A 25,090-nucleotide genomic window follows, 5' to 3' on the forward strand; every position below is an offset into this window, starting at 1 on the left:
TTATATTTGAAGAGAAACCCTTCAACCGGAAACGAAAGTTTTTAAGTGACAAGTAAAAACTTGACAGATATTAGCTATCTGGATGGGAGGAGAGGGAGTCGGGCGAAGACAAACATGGTAAGAAATCACTCTTTCTTTTACTTTGGTGCCGTGATGCTAGTGTAAATCGCACCCATGCGTGTTAACTATCACGGTTGGCTTATTAGTATAGCTAAGAAACTGCGCCATTTTCTATTTATACCTCTTTTGTAATGAAAACAAATGTATCTCTTTTCGTTAGCTTTAGCCAACTAGCTCACTGTAAGAATAGCCTGCTTGCCTAGTTAGCCCGCTAAGCTTGCTAACATTCAAGCCGCCTAACAAATAACATGACGCTAAGTCAAGTAATGTTAGCTATGAATGGTTGTCATTAAGATTTAGGACTTGGTTTCTAGTCCAGTGTTGTCACATGTGTATAAATGGCAGTCAGGTAACAATTTATATATGCTAATTCCTGCCAGGATCGCATGTTTTTGCTGTTTTTTAAATGTTTTGCCGTGGTTCAGTGTCTATACATTAACTATATGTATGTATATACAGTATAACCAGCTCCAAGTCGTAGTTATCATGTGATATTATGGATGGCAAGCCGTGCGTTATCAATGTTGTGTGCTTGTCTTTGTGCAGAACAAGTTGAAGTCCTCACAGAAGGATAAAGTTCGCCAGTTCATGATTTTCACTCAATCCAATGAGAAGACTGCACTGACCTGTCTGTCACAGAATGACTGGAAACTAGATGTTGCCACGGACAAGTTTTTCCAAAATCCAGAGCTTGATGTTTCACATCTAAAGGGAGCCTTAGACAAGAAAAAGCTTGACCAGCTCTACAACAGATACAGGGGTATGTTATGCTTTATTAATTTCTTCGATAAACCCTTTAGAAGATTAAGAAAACACATGATGCAGTGCTAAGAACTGTCAGAGGTTTATTTGCAAAACACTGTCACAATTATTAGTCCATCTAATCACTCTTCATCTTCTTACTCCTAGATCCTCATGATGACAACAAGATTGGCATTGACGGCATCCAGCTGTTCTGTGACGACCTGGGTTTGGATCCAGCCAGTATAAGTGTCCTCCTCATAGCCTGGAAGTTCAGAGCAGCAACGCAGTGCGAGTTCTCTAAACAGGAGTTCATGGATGGCATGGCTGAGCAGGGGTGAGAATGTATTTTGTACAAACTTGGCTTCTTCTGGAGGAGGTGTATTGAATCATGATTTGACCTTTACCAACACTAAACACACTATCACTCGTGTGCCATTGCCCACTTCATTGTTTTACCATATTTGTTCTCACTCTACTTCTGAGTACATGCATGCCCTGCTAACTACAAATGCAGCTGGCCACTTGAGTGAGTGCACAAATCTGTATCAGTGTGCCAAGGTCAAGCCTATTGGGAGGGTTTCACTGTGGCTGTATCCAAATATACCTCTCGTCTGTGTTTCATGCATTTCTCATGCATTTCACATCAGTGAAAATGAACTTACTTCACAGTTTCAGCATCTATACTGACAACATATCCTGTTACTGTTTGAAAGTTTTAATTTTATTGTGAAAAGCAGATGTGCACTCTTCATTATAAAGAGACCTCCCATTTTAGTTGAGTACAGAGGAGGATTTAAAACTATGTAAAATATAGCAGATTCACTGCAGCAGAAATAATCCCTGTGTGACCAACAGTCATATGAGATTCAGCCAATCAATGCTGAGTTAGGGTTAAGGTTAACCACTTCCCTGGCCTGGATGCTCTGGAGAGTTATGACAATCTCCACCTGCTTTCTTCACGTATGGCAATCTTTGTGGTCCAGAGTTCATGTCTGAAAACAGCTTTAGAGTTTCAAATTAATCTAACCCCAATCTGCATGTGTTTGGTCTGTGAGTGGAAAACGGTTCTATTTAGGTTCACACATAGCTGTGTAAATGTTCAGCTTTAGTATTGAAGATGATGTATTGTGTGTAATTCATTTAAACAATGATCTCTGTCCACTAAAAATAACAGTGTGCATTGTGTTTCTCCAGGTGTGACAGTATAGAGAAGTTAAAAGCTCAGCTGCCGAAAATGGAGCAAGAGTTAAAGGACCAGTTGAGATTTAAGGATTTTTACCAGTTTACATTTAATTTTGCAAAGAATCCAGGCCAGAAAGGTTTGGGTAAGTGTGTCTTATTGCTGATTCATTCTGATTAATGGATGTAAAAAATGAGTAATCCATTATAACGTGTGTACACAAGTGTCTAATCAGACTGAACAGTTTTGTCATGTGCAGAGGCGTCAATATTTCACAGATATAGATATCTGTGAATAGACTGCTTGTCCCTTCACTCTGCACCATTGTTTTCTTGTACTTCTCTCTCTCTCGCTCTTGTCTTCTTCAAACAATACTTGTTTTTGTTTTCTGTAATGGAGCTACAGGCTCAGCAGTTCATACTTCAGCAATTGATAAACAAGGGGAGAGGGCATGAGGACACTTGCGTCAGTCTAATAAGAAAAATGTTGACTCCTGGCTACTGTCTATTTCCAGCAATATGAGTCCAGTCATGATTGGAACAACTGTTTAGATGAATGTTTGGAATTAACACTGAAATAAACCACCCTTCTTGATTGGAATGAAATGTATTTCCAATCAGACCAGAGTATTGAGATTGGTTTGCTATGATGAAGCATTCTTATTCCAATCAGGCTTTAATTGTGATTATTTGTAAACATGACTAATGAGAATGTATCGATATGGTTCTTGTTTCCCTACAGATTTAGAAATGGCTATTGCATATTGGAATTTAGTACTGGCTGGACGATTCAAGTTCCTGGAGTTGTGGAACAAATTTTTAGTTGTGAGTTAATAATCACACAAAAGTCATTCACTCATACGTCTCGCCGTGTTGCTTCAACTTTGCCCTTCACTGTTTGCAGGAACATCACAAAAGATCAATACCTAAGGACACTTGGAACCTCTTACTAGACTTCAGCGCAATGATCACAGATGACATGTCGAATTATGATGAGGAAGGTTTGTACCAGGTTCATAATCAGCTGTGAAACATCATCTGGAATGTTCTCTCACTTTTAGGATAATGTCTTCCTCTGCAGTGGAATGCCTTTTTTTTTTTTTGTAGTGAGTTGTGTTTGTTTGTTTGTTCATTCATTAGGAGCTTGGCCCGTCCTCATTGATGACTTTGTGGAGTTTGCACGGCCACACATCGGCACCAAAAGTACAGCAGTTTAAGGGCTGAGTTCACTGAACCAACATCCATGTGAGGATTCCACAGAGCAGAGGACACACTGAATGGAAGACAAGTGGACCACACTGAGCTGAGAACTATTTTTGCCTTTTCAACCCTCAGGACTGAAATATTTTACACAGCAGAGACTTTATATGTGTGTGTATGTACATATATAAAAAGGCATATCTTTGTTGTTCAACTTGTGGTGGTTTGGAACTTTTATCTCAAGTATTAAGGGTTTTTGTGCGCTCAAGCCAACTACGGAGGAGTCATCGTCTACGCCCATGTGTTAGGGCTCCGCTAGATAACACACTCTTGAATTAAATATAAACACGAGGGGTTTGTGAGGGGATGTTGATCTTTAAATATTCAATTTTAACACTCGTCCATTGCTGATTTTCCTTTCATTTTATAATACATTTGTGTGACAAGTCATTGATTGTAATTTTTTAAGGATGATTCTGTTTGTTCAACACAAATGTTCAAAGATAAAATTAAATGTTTCAATTTGGTATCTTTAAAGTTACCATGCCTCTGTGGGTTTTTGGGGTTTAAAAAGAACAGAAAAGAAGTTGTTTTGGTTGTCTCCTTTTCATTATTGTTTATAGTTGTAACCTGACCTCTCTCCTTCTGGTATCAAGATATTTTTGTCCTGAGAACTGATGACAGGATATTTTCTGGCACCAACACCTATGCCACATTCAGTCACTTAAATCGCCTTTCTTCTCCATTCTCATGCTCAGTTGGAACCTCTTGATCATGTCTACAGACCTAAATGCACATAGTTCTTGCCATGTGAGTGGCTGATTTTATGTTTCTGCACCTAATGTAATGGTCTTTGAGTGTATTTAATCATTCTGTTGCGATTGCAGAAACATCATCAAAATAATTATGTCTCATAAACTTAAAAGTAATTTACAAAGTTTATTGATGGTGTAAATCAGTTCTCATGATCATTATTTCTAAAAGTAAACTGAATATGTGTAATATTGACTTAGGTACTTATCCTACAAACATACTTTAATGGGTTTTTCCCCGTTCTTTTGCTGAGTTTTATATAGAGATTTTATATACACTATAACTTGCATGATAAGAAGTCAACATGAGCAGAGCGCCTCGTGCTGCCTCCTTGTGGCGACAACCATGAAGGACACTTGCAGTTGCTATGGGTCACTGACAACAAAGTGCGTCTTCCATCAAGGTTTACAGCAAAACTGCAGGAGCAGCCGCGGCAGCAGCGACTGGTTTCACCCCGAAATAGCAAGAAATAGCAAGATGTCGAGTTTTGTGTTAAACACAGTTTTCACGGACGCAGGCTGGGACGAGCGCTTCGCTCTGCCCGAGACCAACGCCGAGAACAGGGCGCTGATAGAGGAGGTGAGTGCCGAGACCAAACATCTCATCTCAACAATGGTCATGATCATGGACAACAAACATGGACAAACTTGTTTGAATGTTTGACAAAAAAAAAAAAAACAGTGGTCACCTGTTTACTGAAAAGACCTGACACCAGGCATGTCAAGAGACTCTGCAGGCGCCCTACATCAAATGTAACAACTAGGCTGTAGACACATAAATCTGTTTTTATTTAACAAAACAAAACAAACAACAACATAAAACTGGCCCTAGACGTGCTGTCCACACTGGTGTATAAACACTTTGAAAATGCTGCTGGCTCACATGTGTGCACAAACTCCTGGACGGACAGAAACTGAGACCCTACATTCAGCCATGACTCGACTATCAGCTGTGTTGTTGGTTGAATCGAAGAAATCGTTTCTCTGAATTGTCACAGTTGTTCTTTTTCATTTGTGTTTCATTTTCTGAAACTACACCAGCCATGCGCATCCATCCACAAACACTCTACTCTGTTTTGTTTTTTGTTTTTTTTTGTTTAAAAAATGCATAAATTCTGCTCTGCCTCGGAATACTTCTTTTCATCCTTTCAGCTCAGGCCTGCTCACCTGATGCAACACAACAACATATCATGTTACGTAGTTACAGAGAATAGCCCACACAAGATCATGTGACTTAAACATATTTGATTCTTCTTTTGCTGCATGTTTACCTATTTGTGTACATGATTTGCCTTTTGCTATTTCTTTTCTGTGGCCATGTTTTGTGATGACTATGAACTTTCATTTTTTTTAAAAAATATAATTGATTGTGATTTGAGGCACATATTATTCTGCCTTGTATTCACAAAGTTCCATTGTTATAGAGTGTTTTTAATGTCAGTGCAGCCCCAATGTGTGTTTACATTAGTGTTTACATTAGTACACAATGGGCACTTTTTCAGGTGTATGGTAAATCTGTCCCGGTATCGTCTCAAGACAAAGGTTTCTGAGTATTTGTAGTGATTCACTGCTCACAGGAACAAACAAGCTGCAGATGATATGGTCTTATTTGTCATATAATCTTATAACCTCCTCAACAACAGATTCGTTTAAAGGAGACACAGCTGAAAAGACTGGAACACAAACTCGAGAGCAACAAGGAACAAAAGACGTTAATGAGTGAATTCCTCAAAAATGGCAAACGAGAACTGGAGAATACAGCGGTAGGTTTAACTGGTTTATCTCTTTTGGTAACTGTGTTAAAGTCAGTGGCCAAACCATAACATTTAATGTTTTGACTTTTTTTAGGCTCTGTGTAAGGCCAAGGAAAGAGAAGAAGAGATGGAGAAACACCTGACAGCTCTCGCAGAGAGGGAGTCCGGTCGCCTGGCACAAGAGACTGCCCACATGGAGAATGAGCTCCGGTCTCTAGCTGAGAGGAGAAACATGCTCGAGGTCTGAACCACTGACAACACACTTTCAAAACTGCTACTTTAGATGTGCTAACACTTGTCCCTGCTTCCAGAATCACATCTTCAAGACCAAACAGAAGCTGGAGGAGTTCAGGAGCCAGATGAACTGGGACCAGGAGACCATGGATGCCTTTTTGGAGGAATCGGCGTGCAAAGACGAGCACACGATGGCCATCATCAAGTATGCCCAGCAGGATGAGCAGAAGATCAAGGTAAATAGACAGGACTGTACATCCTGTTTATATATGAAGCCACAAAATGAAGAGCCATTACATGTTTGACTGTTGTTGCTAGGTACACTATTACAACTGTGATCCTGACTCCTGGACTAACAGCTTTATTTTATTTCCTGTCACAGTCACTTTCTCTGGCCATAGAGAAGAAGGCATTGGAGGCTCACGACAAGCGCAAAGCACTCGACAAAGAGTTGACTGAGACTGTATCTGCACAGGTACTACAACAACAAAAACTGGTCTGGTCTGTATTTGCAACCTGAGCTAACCTGTGAGAAAGATAAAACTAGTCCACGGGCCGGATCCGGCTCTGGGGCCTTATGTTGCCCACGTGTGCTCTAAAATGTCACCACGTCAGAGCAACCATGATATTTTTTTTATCATACCACCATAAATTTGGATCCATACTATGTTGTTCTTGATTAGCAGTACCTGTAAGAAACCCTCTGCTTCCTCAACAGCTTGCTCTGGATAAGACTACAGAGAATTTAGAGCAGACGCACCTGGAGACACAGCAGCTCATTCACCAGTGGGAAAACACCATCAAGCTGATGAAGCGACGTGATGCTGACATGCAGCAGTGTGCACTGGTAAAGTCTGTTACTTTGCACTTTGCCTGTAACTGAACGGTACTTTTGACTAACACTCCTATGTTGTTTCTTATTCCATCCAGCAACTTGCCCAAGCCAACCAGAACATACGGGAGAGGAATGCTGCTGTTACAGAGAAGAAGCACCTGCTGGATACTCAGAGGAGAAACAACAAGGAAGCTGAGAGGAAGATAACATTAGCCCAACGCGTGGCTGTCAAACTGCGGCAGGATTTGAAGGAGCAGGAGAGTAACTGCAGCAGGCTGCAGGACGAGGTCGGCTCCTTGAAGAACTTAATACTCGAACAATATCAGTAACAAACGATCAGATCTAAAGGTGATCTGGTTCCATTTTAAGAATGCTTCATTATCATGTGTATTGCAGTTGGACAGTTGCAAGGGCACACTAGACAAGGCTAACTCCAGTGTGGAGTCTGTGACAGCCAACATATCCAAAATGAAGAAAAACATTCAGGATAACAACCACAAGTGAGTGAAATCCTACAACATGTCTGTCAGCAATCACAAAGTGCTTCATGACCATGATCTGTGTGTGTGTGTGTGTTGTAGACTCAGTGAGGCCAGGGCCTACAATGCTGCACTGGAGGAGAAACTTAAAGTTGTCACTCAGACTGTCCTGAGTGAGGAGGAGAGAGCTGCACAGATGGACCAGTTTCTTAAGGGTGAGGAGCAGGCGATCAAGGTGAGCAGCCCGACAGACTCAAAAAACTTCAAAACTGTCCAGTTGCTGTGATGGCAGTTGAAAAAGTACTGCTGTGCACATTAAAAACCTGTTCAGATATTAGATATGTGGCCAATCATAATATTAAGAGTGTTGCATGGTCATTTTGAAACAGCAAATCCAGACAAAATGAAGTTGTTCCAAAATACTCAACATAACCTGTGTAACCATTAAATATAGATAAATATCCACCCGCCCCTGTGCTGTCACTGTAGACACACAAACGCTCCCTCTACAATAGGTAACTGAATTACATCAGAGTTCATTCTATCACATTTTGTGTATATATGAAACAATATAAATGCAGGAAAAGCAAAAATGTGGGGGATTTGAGACCCTCTCCCACCTCCACTCTAAAACTGTACTAATATAAAAGTGACACTGTTTTGTAATCTGGAGTCGGCCTGTGCTTCGCTGTAGGAGCTGGATGTGCAGCTGCATGACTGCAGAGAGGAACTGTTCCGTCATAAAAACCATTTGCAGACCCTTAAGGCCAAGGGGAAGGATTCTGAGGCCCATGTATCGAGGAGCAGGTCCACGATCGCCAGCCTGAAGAGCCAGCTCACAAAAGTGGAGAAGGACTTAATGAAACAGCAGATGACCATTAATGAGCAGGCAAGCTCACAAAAATACAGATAAATATGTGACTGTGTGACGCTCGACTTTACCACGTACACACCTCCTGCATTTCCTCTCACTTTTGCACATTACAGGACTCCAAGATCATCTGCCTGAGTAGGAAACTGGCACGGCTGCAAGGTGACATTCAAGTGGATGAAAAACAAATGCTGGACATGAAGATTGCAGAGTTGACCCAAGCCCTGGAGGAGAAGAAGAAGACTGCACACATGTTAACCAACACACTCAAGGAGTCTGAAGTCAGTCTCACTGCTCTGCACAACGGACACGTGAAACAACTGCTTCTCAATCTCTCTTTCTTTCTCTCTTACAGGATGACATTCGCTTTTTGAGAAAAGAAATGGAAAAGTCTAAATGTCAGAAGAGAGCTATGACAGAGAAGGTGGAGGAGCTCATGCTACTCAGTGACACGAATGACAAGGAGCTGAAGAGACTGCGACTCAGAAAGCAGGTGACTCACGGATGATACGTATAAACATTAGTGAAATCAAATTGATTTTACACTCAAAACAAAGCAGATATCCTGTGGCTGTCTTGTTTTGTTGACTTGGTGTGTTCCTCATCAGGACGACATGGTTGAGCGGAACATGGTGAAGTTAGAGGTCAAACGTGTCAGAGATCTGCTGTACAACAAGGCGGATACTGTGCTGTCTCTGGAGAAGAGGAGGCTGGAGCTTCAGAGAGCCATGAAGGAGAGGGTGGAGGAGATCAAGGTCTTCAGAGAGATGCTCGGCCAGAAGTTCAAGATCACCGAGCAGGAGAGACAGAGACTCAGGTGAAATCACCAGCTTTTGCTTCAGATCTATAGCTGTGAGACCACTGTGCCACCCGAGTCAGTATCGTGCAACTTTGCTGTCAGTTCATGCGGTGAGAACTCACAACATGTTCATTTTTAACCGTCTATCTAATCTACTTCTGTTTTTGCCACGCCCACTCAACACAGTTACACAAAGTGTTTTAACGCTGGAGATCAATACAGTACAGACATTATCTGCAGTGTGTCGCTTCACAGCGTAGCAGCTGTTCCTCCACCTTCGCCTAACAATGGCAACAATGGCTCTCCTTCTTCTTCTTCTTCAGCTAGTGAGTCAGAAAGGCAACACAGTGTTAGCATCAGCAGAGTGTTTTAGGGATGTCAGAAGCACTTTGGTTTATCTGTCCATACTCATGTGGTGAAAGGAGCTTCGGTCGCCTAGATCCCCCAAAACATTTGCAGTTAACCAACCCGAGCTTCTTCCAGAGAACACTTAACACAAATACTGATTCCGTGGCTGATTCTGTTTCAGTGCTGAAATGAACGAGAAACTGTCCAAGATCGACCTGACAAAGAAACGTTTTGAGGTCGCGACACTTTCAATGGCAGCTCCTGAGGGGGAGGAGGACAAGTCGCAGGCTTACTACATCACAAAGGTGAGAATTATATACACACACCCGGGTTACAGCTTTATCACACGTCATGATAAAAACCACTGTGGTGTTTTTTTTTCTACATGTCTAACTTGTAAAATAGTTAAAATAGTGATTTGCCACAAGGGCGAGACTGCATCTTTCCCGTTATTCTAGGACTTTATGATTTATAATAAACTTATTTACAATTTTTTTAATAAAATATATGTACAATATACATTTTTTACTTCAATGTCAGGTAAAATGATTTCTATTAAAGCTGATTTTTACAACTATGGCTATTATTTTATTTATTTTGGTCAAGATAACCTCGACAGGAAACGTTCATGTCATTACTAGATTGTAACCCTGCAGTGCACACTAACTCTTTGACTGACTTCACCAGGCTGCACAAGAGAAAGAGGAGGTGAGGCAAAAGGGAGACAGTCTCGATGCTAAAATACGCAAGATGGAGCTGGAGAATAGAGCACTGGAGAACACCGTCCTGCTATTCAACAACAGCAACTCGACATTTCGCAAATCTCTCAACAAAGTAAATGAATCGAGTACGTACGGACAGGTCGAGTAACGACAGAATAACCTCACCAGAATGTCAGCGGCAGTGATCGTGATGTGACTGAGAATGTTGTTTTTTGTTTTAGGTCCAGAATACCAAGAAAAACTGAAGTTAGAGGAGCAGCTGAGGACATCAGAAGACACACTGAAGTACAAGAAAAGACAAGTCCAAGAGCTCCAACAAGACATACAGGTTAGTCCAAAGTGTCCATACGTCCAAAAAAAAGCAGTGTCTTTGAATAGAGACTTGTGTACGCATGTTTTAAGTGTTGTTTCACTGTCATTTTGGGATTCTTTGTATGTAAAGTTCCGGTGTGTATAATTTATAATATATAATCTAATAGTGAGACTTCAGTTCTTCATGTAAACTTAATGCTTTAAAATAGAAAACACACTCGCTTTTTCTAACCCTTTAAAATAATTACGCTTACACAGACACAGATTCAATTTCTGCCACTAAACCCTGCCTAAATATTACACACTGGACCTTTAATTAACAAATGAATTCAAAGAAATGAAGTGAACTTTTCTGTGACTGGTCCGATGATTCAATTCTATTAATTTCACTGCTTTAGTACAGTCTGAAACAAATGATTTATAGAAAATGAAACTACAGTGGCTTCATTCTCATGTTCTCCAGTTCACGTTTTCTGTCTTTGTCCAAAACCAACTTTCCGCCTGAGTCACCACGTGCAGCTTACCTTCCACTAATCCCCCGTCTACATTTTTACTTTTGTGTGGTTAAGTGTGTGAGTGTTTTTTTTGTCCCCGTTCCTCCTTTTCCAGGACATGAACAATACGTTGGCAGGTCTGCTGCAAGAAGAGCAGCTGGAGAAGGGAAAGATCGAGCACAAACACTCACTCATTGCTAAAGTGAACAAAGAACTCGCTTCACAGCGACAGAAAATGGACAGAGCAGCAAAACAGGTTTGAGCTTCACCTGAAAGAGTTTTCCTCGCACTATTATTTTGTGAGAAAGAAAAGGAGTTAATTAAACATTGTTTAGTGGTAGTGAGACGTCCCTCACACTGGCTGTCAGACGTTTGGACTCTCTGTGTGTCCATGAACACAAGACTTTATTAGCAGTTGCCATGATCCGAATTATCCTCACTTGTGTTTTCCAGTGTTCTAAGTTGACCAAAGAGATCCGCTCAGCAAAAAACACCAAGACTGAGACTTTTGAAGAGAAGGACCTGAAACTGAGGGAATTGAAAGAATTCAATAGGAGCATTGGAAAGATGCTGAATGAGACCCTGGAGGACAAGCCTGATCTCAGATCAGTGATGGAGAAATACTTCCTGCAGGTTTGTTTCATTTGAAGAATGAAGACACGTCGGTCTGTGTTATACTGTCAGTCATCGGGTTTAAGTTAAATGAGCCCTGCGTGTAGACGTGCTGTGGGAAATCGTGTGGATTATTTTCTGGATTACATTACAGTACAGCCAGACACACTCAGAACATCTATATGCAGCACTTTTTCTATCACACATCCATCAGATCCATTTACACAAGGAGCAATTTGCCCCAGGTAAACACTGGCATCTAAAAGAGAAGAACCAGGGTTTGAACCCACTTTACCACTAAACCTCAGCTGCTGTATGCGCGTGGATGAATGGCAAAACTGCAGTATGAAGCATTCAAGACTAGGAAAGTGCTGTATAAACACAGATAATTGTCCAAATTGAGTAGATTGAGTATACTAAATTGAGTATAACATTCCCACACTGCACACAGGAAGTGATTTGCTTTGTGTCAATCAAGACAGAGGCAACAGCACCGTAGCTGTAACTTCTTTCTTGTCGTTTGTCTCAGGCCAATCTGTCTCTTCCGACTCCTTCCTCTACTCCGACCAGCCACCGGAGTTCCAAGGCGAACTCTGCCCGCAGCTCTGCCTCTCTCAGGTCAGACTTCTCCTCATCGTCGTGGAATCTGAAGAGAAAGAATGATGATCAAACTGTACATGAGGAACATGACTGAATACTGGGATATAACCACTCAGCTGAGAAACGCTGGCTGTTTGGTGCACACTCCAGACGCAGTACATTAGAAGAACCTGTTTTCACAAAGATCTGAAGCCTTCTCTCTCTGTGTTGTAGATCTCCTTCATCCTCAGCCAGCAACAGCCCCAGGGCCTCTGCATTTCATTCGCCCGCATTGAAGACAGTGGAGCTGGGCTTGGACATGACAGTGGCCTCCCCTCCTCTCACCATGTCCAGACGTTCCAGCTCTGCAAACAGCGGCAGCTGCAGCAGAAAGCTGAAGAACAACTGAACAACGTTACATGATGGACACGATTCTGAATTTGTATTTAACCAATTCTATTGTTGGCTTTAAATGTGTTATTTGTATCTGATATGAAAACTTGAAAATAAAACATGATACATCATAACTCGCTGCTACACTTAAAACTGTGGTGTGCAACAATTAAGTATATACTATGTACAGTATATAGATATATCGGTTAGAATCAAACTTCCGCAAACTCTCTGTGTTTCTCAGTGTCATAGGACTGGATAATGAAAGGGTGTGAAAATGACTTCTTTAAAGTTGTGTGACAGCAGCAGCAAAGTCTTTCACCTTCTTTAAATTCATATTTCATTTATTTTGTAGACTCTGATGGCGAGGTGAACTTTGTATTTCACTGGCTTTCAATGAAGTAAGTCACAACCAAAGAAGGACCATATTTTATATTCACCTCCGCTTCCTTGTCCAAGCCCTTTTTTTTCTTGAAAGAAAAAAAAAAGAAAGAAAGAAAAAGTTTCCCTCCCTCTGTATTAGGTGTCACTTCCTGGTGCATGACAGAAGCAGCCAGAGATTCTATGGGAGCAGAAGTTGCATTTTCATACAGATTTTATTCTCTCAAAGAAACATCAACATGCTGCTGCTAATGATGATTCTGGTTTCTGGATGTTTGGCTTCATGTGCAGCACAGACATGTGAGTACTCGGAAGAACTCAGTGGAACATTTAGAGTGGCTCAATTTTGTTGTGTACAGCAAGTGTGCAAATGTGAACTTTGGACGTGATCTACTTTATTTCTAATGTTTTCTCCAGCATCTTTGGACACGTCAACCACGGCCGATCCCCCCACGACTCCCTCAATCCAGGCAACAGCTGTCCTGCCCACGTCTGATGTCAGGAACAATCGTGAGTGTGTGTTATGTGACACAGACACCTAAGAGGGGTTTTAAGTGGCTTTACATTTTCTATTTGTCCCACAGCTGTGGCGATCCTTCAGACAGCTGTTCGATCCAGTCGTGAGCTAAATGAAACAGTTGGTCCAGTTTTAAACAAGGTAACTCGTACCCTTACTCACAAAAGGACATGTCATGTCCATAAAGAATCTATAGTCATTGTTTAACCCTTAGTGCTCATGTGGCGCAAATCTGTGCCGCAGGTGCACCCATAATAAAATGCTGTGGGAATAATACACAACTCCTTACATGGACATCCTGTGTGTGTGTGTGTGTGTATATGTCACATATTCAGATATGTACATGTACATATTCATGTTGAGACACAGTTATGATTCCTTTTAGATCAAATCTTTAGTGGTGAAATAAGAAGCAATAATTGTGCAGAAGTCACAAAATATAAAAAATTTTCCAATCTGATTTTAAACATTTTGTGTACTTTTTGCTCAGGTGTGTTTTTATAGTTTATATAGAATTATATGTATGTTTGTTTCCTCTTTTATTTTTCAGATTGTCTAGATTGTGTTGAAAAAAGGATATAAGACACTTTATATACTGTAGGTTTAAGCTCTATGTTCTAATCATACTGTCATCATGAGATGAATGAGGACGTCATGTCTTTAATTGTGCCTTTCAGCTCTATGACATCATCCACCAGCTTCAACCACATCTGAACTTCACCCTGACTGTGAGGAACGTCACTGGAGTCTGAGTGTGTTTCTGAGTTTGCTCACTCGCTCCACGCAACAGAAATCAGACTGTATGTTAGTTCATTGATGATTGATGCCATTCTAGTTTTGGGCACTAGGGGGAAACAAACGGTTAGAGCTTGACGATTGGACCCGAACTCTTCTGTGAAACTTTAAGTGGACTTTCACTATAATGAGACTGAAATAAAAACACTCAGGGAATTACTCTCTCTGAAAGAAAGTTTATTTTTATTTACCTTTCACTGCCCAGCAACAGCTGATGAAACCTCAGTGCAGTAAAGTAAACAACAAACAGCAGTATAATTATTTGTTTTTTCGATTTTTGCCCATTTTCATCTGAATCTTACACACTGTAGCTTTAATGACACGCAGAGCTAGTTAGAGCCGCTTTAAGAATTCTAACTTCTAATATTTCTTTGTTTTGTTGACATGTAATTCATTCATATAAGGAGGTTACATTTCTGTGTGCCTTTTTCTTTCGTTACATTTACGTAAAACAACATTTCCTGGTTAAAAAGAAAAAGTGTAATATAATTAAATAACAACAATATTAAAATATATAGTATAGGAGTTAGTTTTATGGTAATACCATGTTATTTTCTATGCTATTTCTAGTTCGGTAAATGTAATTGTGCAGTAATAAGTGATAACTACCATGATAATGCATTTTATTTAAAGGCGACTTTCAGAACTCAGAGCAATAGAACATGGATGAAACAGGATATATCTAAAATATATAACATAAAACAGAGACGAAAATAAGAACAGATGGGTAGTGTGGAGTGGGATCATGAGTGGACGGTGGATGGGACAATAAGATGGAGAGAGGAAGAGGAGAAAGAGGAGGAGGTGAGGTTATGGAGGACATTGAATGTGTACAGAAGGATTTTGAATTCAATTTCGGAAGTAGAACAGGGGTGACATGGTGAATAAAGGGGGTTTAGGTGGTTATTCGGGCAGCAGTTTGTGTCGTCATTTACTATAATAATCATTAGGTGATAGCTTGGAAGTGAGAATTATTGCAGACTGCCATTAACGTTCGACCGTCACATGAAAGTGTTTCAGAATTGGTAATTACGACTATGATAATGTAAACCTTATGTTTTACGTCCCATTTCCATTAGTATTATTACCAGGCTGTAGATATAAGATGGTATTACCATAATATAACTTTCCTGTTACAAAATGATGGCCTCACTGTTACCATATTATTTCTGTACTTTATTGTAAAGTGTTTCTGATTGTATAACTTTTAGAAATAAATGATTGATGTAGGAATAACAATACTCTGTTAACTCAGAAGACACAGAGCTCGAGTGTTATTTTATATAATGAGGTGATATCTGGTTCCCGGGAGGATGGACTCTGCTACAAAGACATGGTGCAGTGAGCAGTATCACAGCCAGAACACATGGACCTGTTGGTGATCTGCTTATATCGCCTGTCATTAACCAGACCGCTTCCTAAACAGAGAGAGGACAATGACTGTCATGTCGACTATGGTCGTAGATGAATTCATGAATAGATCACAGGTGCGGCTGAACTGAGACAACATTTACCTCTCATCAGGTTCTGCATGCTGCAGTAGTTTGAGCCGGTGTCAGCTGGATCTCCAGAGCGCTTCAACGCCGCCTCACCCTGCACATTAGAAACACAACAACAGGAACGAAACCAAGACTTTTGTCAGTGAGCAAAGCTGATCAACCTTCTAATCTCTGAACTTTCAATACTTTTTTTTTTGATTCATCAGAACGTAGTTAAACTCATAAACTCATATTTTTGTCATAAAAAAAATAAAAAAATACTTACAATGACTTTACAGAGGTCCTTTTGCCCCAAAAGAAAATGAAGTTTGTTCACGCTCTGTGTCGTGGGAGACGTGTGTGTGGCTTCAATCATTAAAGACGACGACGACTTAAGCTGCAACACATAATTCAAAGTCAAGTCTAATGTTTAACTGTTAACTGTGGCATCGTGTAGTGTGTGTTTTAATAAACAGGTAATAGCATTTTTCAAAATGAAACAAGATCAATAATTTAAACAGGAATACAGAAAACTGGTTAATTAATAATAATAACAATAATAATAATAATAATAATAATAAAAAAATAAAATCCATGTAATGTTTGTAGTATCACAGTCAAAATACTATATGTTTGTAACATTTACAACATGTTTACATCTGATACAACTGATGTAAATGACTACTGAATATGTGGATTAATCGCACAAATAAAAATAACAATAATAATGATCATTCAGAGCACTTTGCAGCGTAAAAAAAATCCCAAAATGAGCAAGAACATCACACACAAAACACACCATCATTGACACAGATATCTAAAGAGCTCCTGACCTCGTACACGTCTGGCCAGTCCTTGATCTGACTTATCAACTTCTCACTGACATTGCTGCACTTCGCCCCAAACAACCTGCAGAGCAGAGCAGAGCAGAGCCGTGCGTGTTAAGGTAAAGAACAAATCATAAATATCTGTGAGACACATTTTTTTCTCTGAATTCATTGTCACAGCAGTGAATGACATGCAATCCAAAGCCATTATAAACCATTATCTATAATGGTTTATAATGCTGTATCTGTTCTGTAAAACTGGTTGCAGCATGCAGTTATTGACACAAACATAAAACTAGTTTTACACAATAGAAAAGCACAAATCTACCACAGCAGCACCCACTGTGCTCCTCATAAAGACAGTTACCATATGACTTTGCAATTCCCACTTGGATCTGCCAGTGACGTGGTGGATGTGGTGCCCAGAATGAGAGAAAAATGCAGAAACAGAACTTTCACATCCATCGTGAGCTGTAGTTCAGGCTTTGAGGTCTTCTTCTGAATCACCCCCATGAGTTTATACAGGGAGACCACACGGATCATGCGGAAAATTGGAAAATGGGACGGAATACAATGACTTTAAGAGACAATGCATTTTTTTGTTTTAGCTTGTCTCGCTACGGAATCTACGGATTAATGCCAAGCTCTTCACAGATTTAAAGTTTTCCAGGAAGTGATTTTACTCTTCCTGAAATGTAATGAAAATCATGTAGCACATGAGAGTGTTATGTATATATGAGATTCCTCAAAATTCCTCAAAACACACACACACACACAGATGCTACTCTTTCATTCTTTGTGAGGACACTCACAGACATAATGCATTCCCTAGTCCCTTATTCTAAACCTAACCCTAAAACCAGGTCTTAATCCTCAAAAAGCCTGTTCAAGCTGTATGGACCAGCCAAAATGTCCTCACAAAGAGGTTAAGTTTGTTTGACAATTGGTCCTCAGAGGACATTGACTTACATTCATTTCCTGGAGACTTACTCTAACCTTCACATGACCCCTGACCTCAGCTTTACGTTCTTACGTCTTCACCTTAAAATATAGTCCCCACAACCAGGTGTACACACACACACACACACACACACAATCTTAAAATCTCAAACTTTAAGGACAATGGGAAGAACATGTTGTATTTCTGTGTATTTTACATATTTGCCCCTGTGTGTGTGTGTGTTTTACTGATAATCTGGCCCAGTGGCGATTTTGGTCTGGATAGTCTGGTGGGGCTATGCAGGAAATTCTTCTAATGCAATCCGGAAGTACCACATATTACTCTCATACCCTCCCAACAAAAACACAGGGAGAGAGGGCACCACGGAGCACCTTTGACACAACATTGTAGCTGAATAATGCCATCACACAACAACAACAGTGCCAATCTGACATGTATTATCATATCAATAGCACCACCAAATGGCAGCGCTCAAAATCTCACAATCTATCAAATACTCAAGATCGAAACAACAACAACGTGACAACAATATAAACACGAGCGCACACCCGATATACAAAGCCACCGCACACAATATACCACAGCCAAACAGAGCACTTTATTCCACAATAAAATAAAGTACGGACCATTATCATCATCATCATCATCATCATCCAGACAAAGCTCCTGAATCAGTTACTGGGGGAGAATATTCTGATTTTCCACACACGTCGGTCGAGCAGCACTGCTGCTGTGAGGGAAAAGCTGATTTGATTGTATTTATTTATGTGATAATACATTCAGTGGGGGAGAATCTCTACAACGTCCGGGTTCTGATTGCTTGGTAACGTCAGAAGCGACAGCAGTGTGTGACCCTCAGGCGGTCATGTGTTTTTCATGTGGTGCGCAGGATGGTTCAGGGCACAATGGTCATTACTTGGGGTTGTCAGTGATTTGTAGACATGTTCCACCGAGACAGAGGCGTTTGAAGATGAGCAGTCACGTGGATGATCTACTTTACTGTTGAGACGTGTGACTGTATGGACACGTCTACGTGCCGATTACAGACCCTTGTTTTTTCTTTTTCTTTTTTTTTTTTGCTGAAAAATGAAATGCAATTTCCAGTTGAAAACCTAATTTGCCACATCAGCAGTATTTAATGTCACGTATACACACTGTAATTACTGTAAACCTTATCATGAAAAATAAAAATGTGACTTCTTTCAACATTTTTATTAAATCCTGAATATAAAATATTTCTCATTCTCTGTAGAAAAGTGTATCACATTCACAGTCTTTCAGGTGAGTCTTTTTTGTTTCTTCTTTCTTTTTTGGAAGTAATCGTCACAAATGTTGTGAGTCAACTCCTCGCTGTGCTGTCCGTCTCATCACAGGTCGCGTCTCGACGGCAACCGACCAACCGACCAACCAACCAAACAACCAAACAAACAAGAGCAGCTCTTCTCCTCTGCAGCTCACTGCGTCTTAGTGCCTGCTTGTGTCTCTGTCTCAATGTCGAGTTCAGTCAAGCAGCAATAAAGCAACATCTGGGTGTGTCGAGTGGCAAAGTCTGTGTGAGGAAAACAAAGCGGAGAGAGGGAGGAAATCAGACGGTTTATGGTTCAGATGGAACAGGACAATGACATAAGCGGTCATTTCTTTGTCCAAATACCACACAAGTCCAAAACTTACTGTTTAACTTGCGTATGAATTTGGGCCTCTTTTCCTCGGGCAGGTAAATGGTTACATAATACACTGGCACGCCAGAGAGTGCAATGCCAATTCCTATGAGAGAATTGATGGTGTCTCCATACAGAGGGACAATGACCAAGAACACGCTGCACACGCAGTAGATGAAGGGGATGACCAGAGTCAACTGTGGAGAGAGGAGGAGGAAGAAGAAGAAGAAGAAGAGGAAACACTGGTCCACTTTAGTTTCGGCAATATTCACTTAAAAATAACCAGTGACATGTGCACTTTAATCAATGATTTCAGTGTTAGTTTTATTATGTCATAGTTCCAAAGTGCACTGTCGTGTTAATCATCACTTCCAGCAACTATGTGTGTGTGTGTGTGTGTGATGTTGTCTCTTGAGAATCTTTTCTGGCATAAACACTGACTTTGTCAGTAAGAGGAGGGAGAACTGGTGAAATTTAGGGCTAAGATTTGTCTAGTTGTTAGTTTAGGGTAAGGCTGGAGTTTCAATAAGGCTGTCCAAATTAGGGACGCACAATATTATCAGCACAATATCGGTATCGGCAGATATGGCCTTTAAAAAGTATTATCAGACTAGCTCTTCACAAGCGACCACAGCAAAGGCTCTGTCAAGTAGCACAAGAAGAGACTTTTCTGCAGACCGCACTGATCGTGATGGTGAATAAAGATGTGAAGAGAGAGAGAGAGGGCAGCCTGGCTCACACTAACATAGAGGGCATCACAATAATCCAGTCTAAATGACCCTCTCAAAATCATTAAAAGAATATGTGAGTAGTAAAAGATAGCTGAAGATTAAAGCTTCCTCTCACTGTGTGTGTGTGTGTGTGTGTGTGTCTGTGCGAGTGAGTGAGTGAGTGGCACCTTGACAGGCCTATGTCGGTTTGGCTGAGTAACACGCAGGTAGATGAGTCCGGCCACGGACAAACCCACATAGAACCAGTAACTGAAGCTGAAGTAGTTGATGAGCTGGAACACGTCCTCCACGCACAGAAAGATCAGACCCATTAAGCCCTGCAGACGGACAGAGCAGTAAAACGTCCCTTCTAACAGAAGATTGTGGGATTTGATGTGAACTGGTCTTGAATGTTTATGTTCCTCACGTTGAACAGCAGTGCAGGTACAGGTGTGTAGCGCTCCATGTGGATCAGACTCAAGCTGTTGGGCAGGTGACCTTCTCTGGCTCCAACAAAAAACAACCTACATGATGAATGCAGATATTGTTATTGATGTCACTGACCTAAAGCCAGCGCAGGTCCACACTGTTTGTACTGACCGAGAGGCCGCAATGATTGAAGCGTTGAGTCCTCCATAGCAGGACATGGCCACAGAAACAGGGATGATCCACTTGAATGGTCCCAGGACTGCATTCCCAAATGTCTGTGGATCAAATTCACTTGGTTTATAAATACCTCAGAGCATCACGTCATCCACAGTCCGCAGGCAATTTACTACGGGGAGTTTGTGCTTCCATTTCTGCAGCTTTGTTTTCACCTCAGAGGGAAGAATTTCTCAGCTCTTACCACAGCGACGGCATCACTGGCCAGCAGAGACGGCATGTCCAGAACCACGTAGTACGCCACATTAGTCAGCAGGTAGATGATGGTCACTATGGGCATGGAAATGGCAATGGCCAGAGGCAGATTTCTGCAACAACAAGCACACATAAGGCAGTTAAAGGTCCAGTGGGGTTTATTGCAGTGGCTCTCAATTATTTTCTGTCATGCACCCCCTGGAGGACAGAAATGTTTTCACGGAATTGAACTACTATTTAGGGCTTCCCTTGCTGTCATATCATCACTTAAGAATAATAAATGTTGGAATAAGTGCCTGAGGCAATGGCCTTGCTTTACAGGGGCCACCATCTTGCTCCAGCCTGAATGGACAAACTGGCTTTTCAAATCAGGAAAAACAGCTCAGCCCACATTCACCTGATGCATAAACCTCTGATAAAGAAGGAGACAGATGATGGTGAGAGTGTGAATGTTCCCTGACATGCACGGGAAAGCGTGAGTCACACAGGAGTGAGTCTACAAGTTTAAACACACTGCACCTTTAAATGACTAACTGAAAAATACAGTAATCAAATGACCACAGTTTGATTCATGCTGCTATTCTTTACCTCTCTGGATTCTTAATCTCCTCCGTGACAAAGTTGAGAGTATCCCAGCCAGAGTAGGAGAACAGAGCGGAGTAGAGAGCCAAAGCTATGGCTCCCGGATCTGTGGTTGAGCCCTCGAATGAGCCCTCAAAGTTCTTTGTTTCTCCTGCACAAACAGAAAAGTCAGAGTCTAATGAAACAGGGCAAGATTTATTTTATTGTATATATATATATATATATATATATATATATACATATATATATATATATATATATTGATGAATTCTCTTACCGCAAGATAATTTCATGATGCCGACAGCGATGACGAGGAAGAGTGCCATGAGTTTGGCGTACGTGAAGATGTCCTGGACTAGAGTGCCCCACTTCACATAGGCACAGTTGATAAAAATGAGTATACCTGGACAAAGCAGAGGAATAAAGCAGTGATGAAACTTCCTCTGCATGATTAAAATGTTGAAACAGGTGTGCATGCGGTATCTATGCGTTACATTCACCACGCTGCCTGTTTGGAGAGGGATAATAATAATAATTTACACATGGTTTTGATGTGAAGGGACAGAGGAGAAAATGTGTTATAGCTCAAAAAGAACATTCTTACTGTAAAGTGTTTAACACATGTATTAGACCACCTGTCATAAAACAGGAAAAGTCTTACAAAAACTTTTTTTTTGGCAATTCACAAACTGAATTTACATTTTTATAGCCAATTTGAGCCTGATAAGTTAGAAATAAATAAAGCATAACATTCAACCACAAAAACCATTACAGAAGTCGTGGCTTTGAGTGGTGGTCTTATACATTTGTTAAGCACTGTACACTTCACACTGGATTATTTTTAGATGTTTACCATTCTGTTAACAAAGAAGCTGTGTTACCACGGGCAGATCAGCTGTTTGATTTATACGGTAAATCACTGAAAACATGTCAAACACAGTATATATATATAGAAAGTCATTGATATTTTTCAGTTAGGTTTTCTCTGCTGTCCACATCCACATTCACGTTCACAATAAAAAGAAATGGGGTTCCGATTCTCTAAATGCTCTCCACTGTACGTAACACACTGACCTAAATACCATGTGTGATTCTCCAAAGCACAAACCCCAGCTGTGAAATACTGTAGTATTTTTACAGGTCTGGCAGTTCACTGGGGTGAATGGACATACTTCAGCCTGACGGACAGATTCCTGTGAGGGCTTCAGAATGAAAGCCACCTCATGTTTCCTCAGTGGAGGGCTTTTAAACTTGGCTTATCTAAATGTTGCTGTGAATATTAAACAGTTGAACTAGCATCAAGACATAATTATAGTGGAATTAAGTTTTAGCTGATTCAAATGTAAGAATAAACGGCTGAACTCTCCACTAACGACACCTGCACTGAAAACAAGCTTTGAAAGAACCACATTTTATGTTGAAGCTACGGTGTGAATCTTTTGGTGACATTACAGCATAAGTGCGGCTATCAGAGTTGACTGCGGGAGCGTTTGTGTGTGTGCACAGGACGTCCAGGGGCAGGGAGGGGAGGGAACGTTTCAAACTGCTGAAAGACCAGTGTTTCTGAGCAGCAGAATCCACTTCTGAAACGTGTCTTGGTACTTTCAGTCGTACTCCAACCTGTTCACAACCATCTCACTTTACTGACGTGAAACAAATGTCACCAGGCGACACGAGTCGCGTGCAGCCCAGTGCCATCTGACAATAGTTTGAATGTGACAGACGTTTGTTTATATTTAAATGTTGCTGACGCCGACGTCAAAACAATGGTTGTTTACCACAAGTTAACACTGTCATCTATGTTCCTCCCTGTTCCCGATTACAGCTGTTACACTTTTACATAGTTCACATCAGTCCGCCTTTGAAACTCAGCGACAAGTGAACAACAAGCACTGTTACGTCACGTTGGAAAACACCCACATTTCTTGCAGTCATTTGACGTGACAGTGACAGTGATTGTGTTTAAGTGTCACACACTCATTCAGACACAGGAGAGTTCCTTACACAGACAGGCTGCAGCGATGAGGCGGACAGCATTGTAGGGCGGCTGGCATGTAGGGTAGAACGCCTCCACGAGGTAGTTGGCAAAGGTCAGTGAGATCACAGCCTGGCTGGCTGGCTCAATCAGCAGGATGGACGTCCACAGGCGGATGAAAGCCAGGAAGCCGCCAAAGGACTCCAGGATGTAGGCATAGCTGGCTCCAGACTTTGTGATCGTGGTGCCAAGCTCTGCGTAGCACAGAGCCCCAAACACTGAGAAGACGCCTCCGAGAGCCCAAATCAGCAGCGACAGCCCATACGAGGCGCTGTACATGAGCACGCCCTTTGGCGAGATAAAGATCCCAGAGCCGATCATGTTGCCCACAATCAGGCAGATACCGTTCATGAGAGAGATTTCTCGCTTCATGCTCATTTTCTCTTCCTTCCCCACGCTCGGGGCCTTCAGGTCTTCATCAGATGGAGCCCGTGAGTGTGGGCATATAGTTTGTGACATGACCACCATCTTCTGCCTCAAGTCCCCCATTAGACCTGCAGTGCTGATATAGAGATGATTTAGTAAAAATGAAAAGGGTCATTCCAAATAAGGTGACATGACTAATACACAACTTCAAGCTGAAACATTAAAAGCTGAACACCAGCCTGTCAAAGTCCAGTAAACAAGAAAAGGTTGAAAACAATTATGGATGAAACTTTTTTAACAAGTGCACTAAACCAAACAAGACAACTGTTTCACAAAGAAAATATAACTTTACCTGTTCTGGGAAATCTAAGAGTGTGCTTGTTGTTCTGTAGAGCATGGATTGTCTCTCATGTCAGTGCTGCTCCTCTAAAACCTGTCACATCTGAGAGGCAGCAACAGGATGGTCAGTGTTGCAATCCCTACAGCCCAAAACAACGGGTGTTTTTCCAGCACCAGTCGACCCACACTCTCGTGTTCCCGTGTGCTATTTTCAGAGACGAGCAGCCCTCGTCCCTGCCCCCAGGCAGCTTTCCATGATAAAGACAGTGGGAGCTACGCTGCTTCTCGGTCTGGTTTGATATTGCGATCAATTAATAAACGACAACTGTAACCAGACTGTGATTGAGGCCTGTAGAACCTGATAATGTAATAAATCCCCGATAATGTAATAAAAATTTGCACTTGAGTCCATTGAAAATGTAATAAAACCTGATAATGTAATAATTCCCAAATATTGTAATAATTTAACAGCAGACCACCCGTTACTTGGGTTCAAGTGGTGATACTGTATACATTAACTTTTGATTTGTTCATCCGTTTTTCACAAACGATGTATCACTGGAACCCTTGGGCCACGCCAAGTTCAACGCATCCTTAATTTTTTTTTTGGCCATATTGGATTTTACTTTAACATATTTAAACCAAACATGGTACATAGATTCATGACATCATCCTGGGGATACCACAAAAATGGTGACCTTTGACTTCTGGGGGCGCTGTGTTTAAACTGTTTACTTAATTTCAACACACAACAGTACACACACAACACACAAGTAACTTATATCCAGAAAAGCAACCTCATTTTAAAGCCATCATTTTAGAACTTAGGGATCTGGATTTGAACTCTGGATCTGGATTTGAACTTTCTTTCGGCATCCAGGCCTCCACCACTCCTTGTGGTCTCCTTGAAAAAGATGTAATACAATATGAATGTTTTGAAAAAGTTTGAGATATCAACATATTTACAAAATTCTGTATATAGATATGAACTCACTTGCCTCTTCTACTTCCAGTATATATCTCTGACTTGGTATCTCCCATAACTCAGATACTTGAGCACAAGCCATGGTCTCATCCAATGACAATGCTTGGCAAA

At 41.1% G+C, this 25,090-nt stretch overlaps 3 protein-coding genes across 4 annotated transcripts; 2 read left to right on the forward strand and 1 right to left on the reverse strand.

Annotated features, from left to right (window-relative positions):
• The first annotated feature begins 59 nt into the window (after positions 1–59).
• dcun1d1 (DCN1, defective in cullin neddylation 1, domain containing 1 (S. cerevisiae)) lies at positions 60–3,784 on the forward strand. Its single transcript, XM_044025081.1, has 7 exons — positions 60–117; positions 667–880; positions 1,030–1,198; positions 2,059–2,189; positions 2,786–2,868; positions 2,948–3,044; positions 3,184–3,784. Exons 1-7 carry the CDS (start codon positions 115–117, stop codon positions 3,258–3,260), a joined length of 774 nt encoding a protein of 257 aa, XP_043881016.1. The 5' UTR covers positions 60–114; the 3' UTR covers positions 3,261–3,784.
• Positions 3,785–4,406: 622 nt separating this feature from the next.
• Positions 4,407–15,437, forward strand: ccdc39 (coiled-coil domain containing 39). Its single transcript, XM_044041123.1, has 24 exons — positions 4,407–4,635; positions 5,699–5,818; positions 5,904–6,050; positions 6,121–6,279; positions 6,426–6,518; positions 6,762–6,890; positions 6,974–7,165; positions 7,275–7,378; positions 7,460–7,592; positions 8,052–8,246; positions 8,345–8,509; positions 8,584–8,721; positions 8,837–9,045; positions 9,557–9,680; positions 10,063–10,222; positions 10,319–10,425; positions 11,019–11,159; positions 11,357–11,536; positions 12,045–12,133; positions 12,329–12,888; positions 13,011–13,168; positions 13,286–13,378; positions 13,453–13,526; positions 14,063–15,437. The coding sequence occupies exons 1-20, from the start codon at positions 4,534–4,536 to the stop codon at positions 12,501–12,503; spliced, it is 2,862 nt and encodes a 953-aa protein (XP_043897058.1). The 5' UTR covers positions 4,407–4,533; the 3' UTR covers positions 12,504–12,888; positions 13,011–13,168; positions 13,286–13,378; positions 13,453–13,526; positions 14,063–15,437.
• A 2,585-nt stretch (positions 15,438–18,022) lies between these two features.
• Positions 18,023–24,163, reverse strand: LOC122774307 (Y+L amino acid transporter 2-like). Of its 2 annotated transcripts, none has more exons than XM_044033462.1 (10): positions 24,008–24,163; positions 23,259–23,783; positions 21,532–21,657; positions 21,261–21,405; positions 20,662–20,785; positions 20,415–20,518; positions 20,242–20,338; positions 20,003–20,152; positions 19,118–19,301; positions 18,023–18,995 (listed from the first exon to the last, which is right to left on the reverse strand). In XM_044033462.1, exons 2-10 carry the CDS (start codon positions 23,776–23,778, stop codon positions 18,901–18,903), a joined length of 1,545 nt encoding a protein of 514 aa, XP_043889397.1. In that variant the 5' UTR covers positions 23,779–23,783; positions 24,008–24,163; the 3' UTR covers positions 18,023–18,900. The 2 variants fall into 2 exon arrangements, with proteins under 2 accessions (XP_043889397.1, XP_043889389.1); XM_044033454.1 differs by having other exon boundaries at positions 23,259–23,791.
• Positions 24,164–25,090: the final 927 nt, after the last annotated feature.

The sequence above is a fragment of the Solea senegalensis genome, linkage group LG1 (assembly GCF_019176455.1).
Source record: "Solea senegalensis isolate Sse05_10M linkage group LG1, IFAPA_SoseM_1, whole genome shotgun sequence".
In the NCBI taxonomy this organism is placed as follows: Eukaryota; Metazoa; Chordata; class Actinopteri; order Pleuronectiformes; family Soleidae; genus Solea; species Solea senegalensis.

Excerpts from the sequence above, each read along its gene's own strand:
- dcun1d1 (XM_044025081.1), top strand. Across the intron at positions 881-1,029 it reads GCTCTACAACAGATACAGGG|ATCCTCATGATGACAACAAG; the intron begins GTATGTTATGCT and ends TCTTACTCCTAG. Across the intron at positions 1,199-2,058 it reads GATGGCATGGCTGAGCAGGG|GTGTGACAGTATAGAGAAGT; the intron begins GTGAGAATGTAT and ends GTGTTTCTCCAG.
- ccdc39 (XM_044041123.1), top strand. The coding sequence starts at position 4,534 with ATGTCGAGTTTTGTGTTAAACACAGTTTTCACGGACGCAGGCTGGGAC. Across the intron at positions 8,247-8,344 it reads AGATGACCATTAATGAGCAG|GACTCCAAGATCATCTGCCT; the intron begins GCAAGCTCACAA and ends TGCACATTACAG. Across the intron at positions 9,046-9,556 it reads CAGGAGAGACAGAGACTCAG|TGCTGAAATGAACGAGAAAC; the intron begins GTGAAATCACCA and ends ATTCTGTTTCAG.
- LOC122774307 (XM_044033462.1), bottom strand. The coding sequence starts at position 23,778 with ATGGGGGACTTGAGGCAGAAGATGGTGGTCATGTCACAAACTATATGC. Across the intron at positions 20,786-21,260 it reads GAGATTAAGAATCCAGAGAG|AAATCTGCCTCTGGCCATTG; the intron begins GTAAAGAATAGC and ends TTGTTGTTGCAG. Across the intron at positions 20,339-20,414 it reads TCAATCATTGCGGCCTCTCG|GTTGTTTTTTGTTGGAGCCA; the intron begins GTCAGTACAAAC and ends TTCATCATGTAG.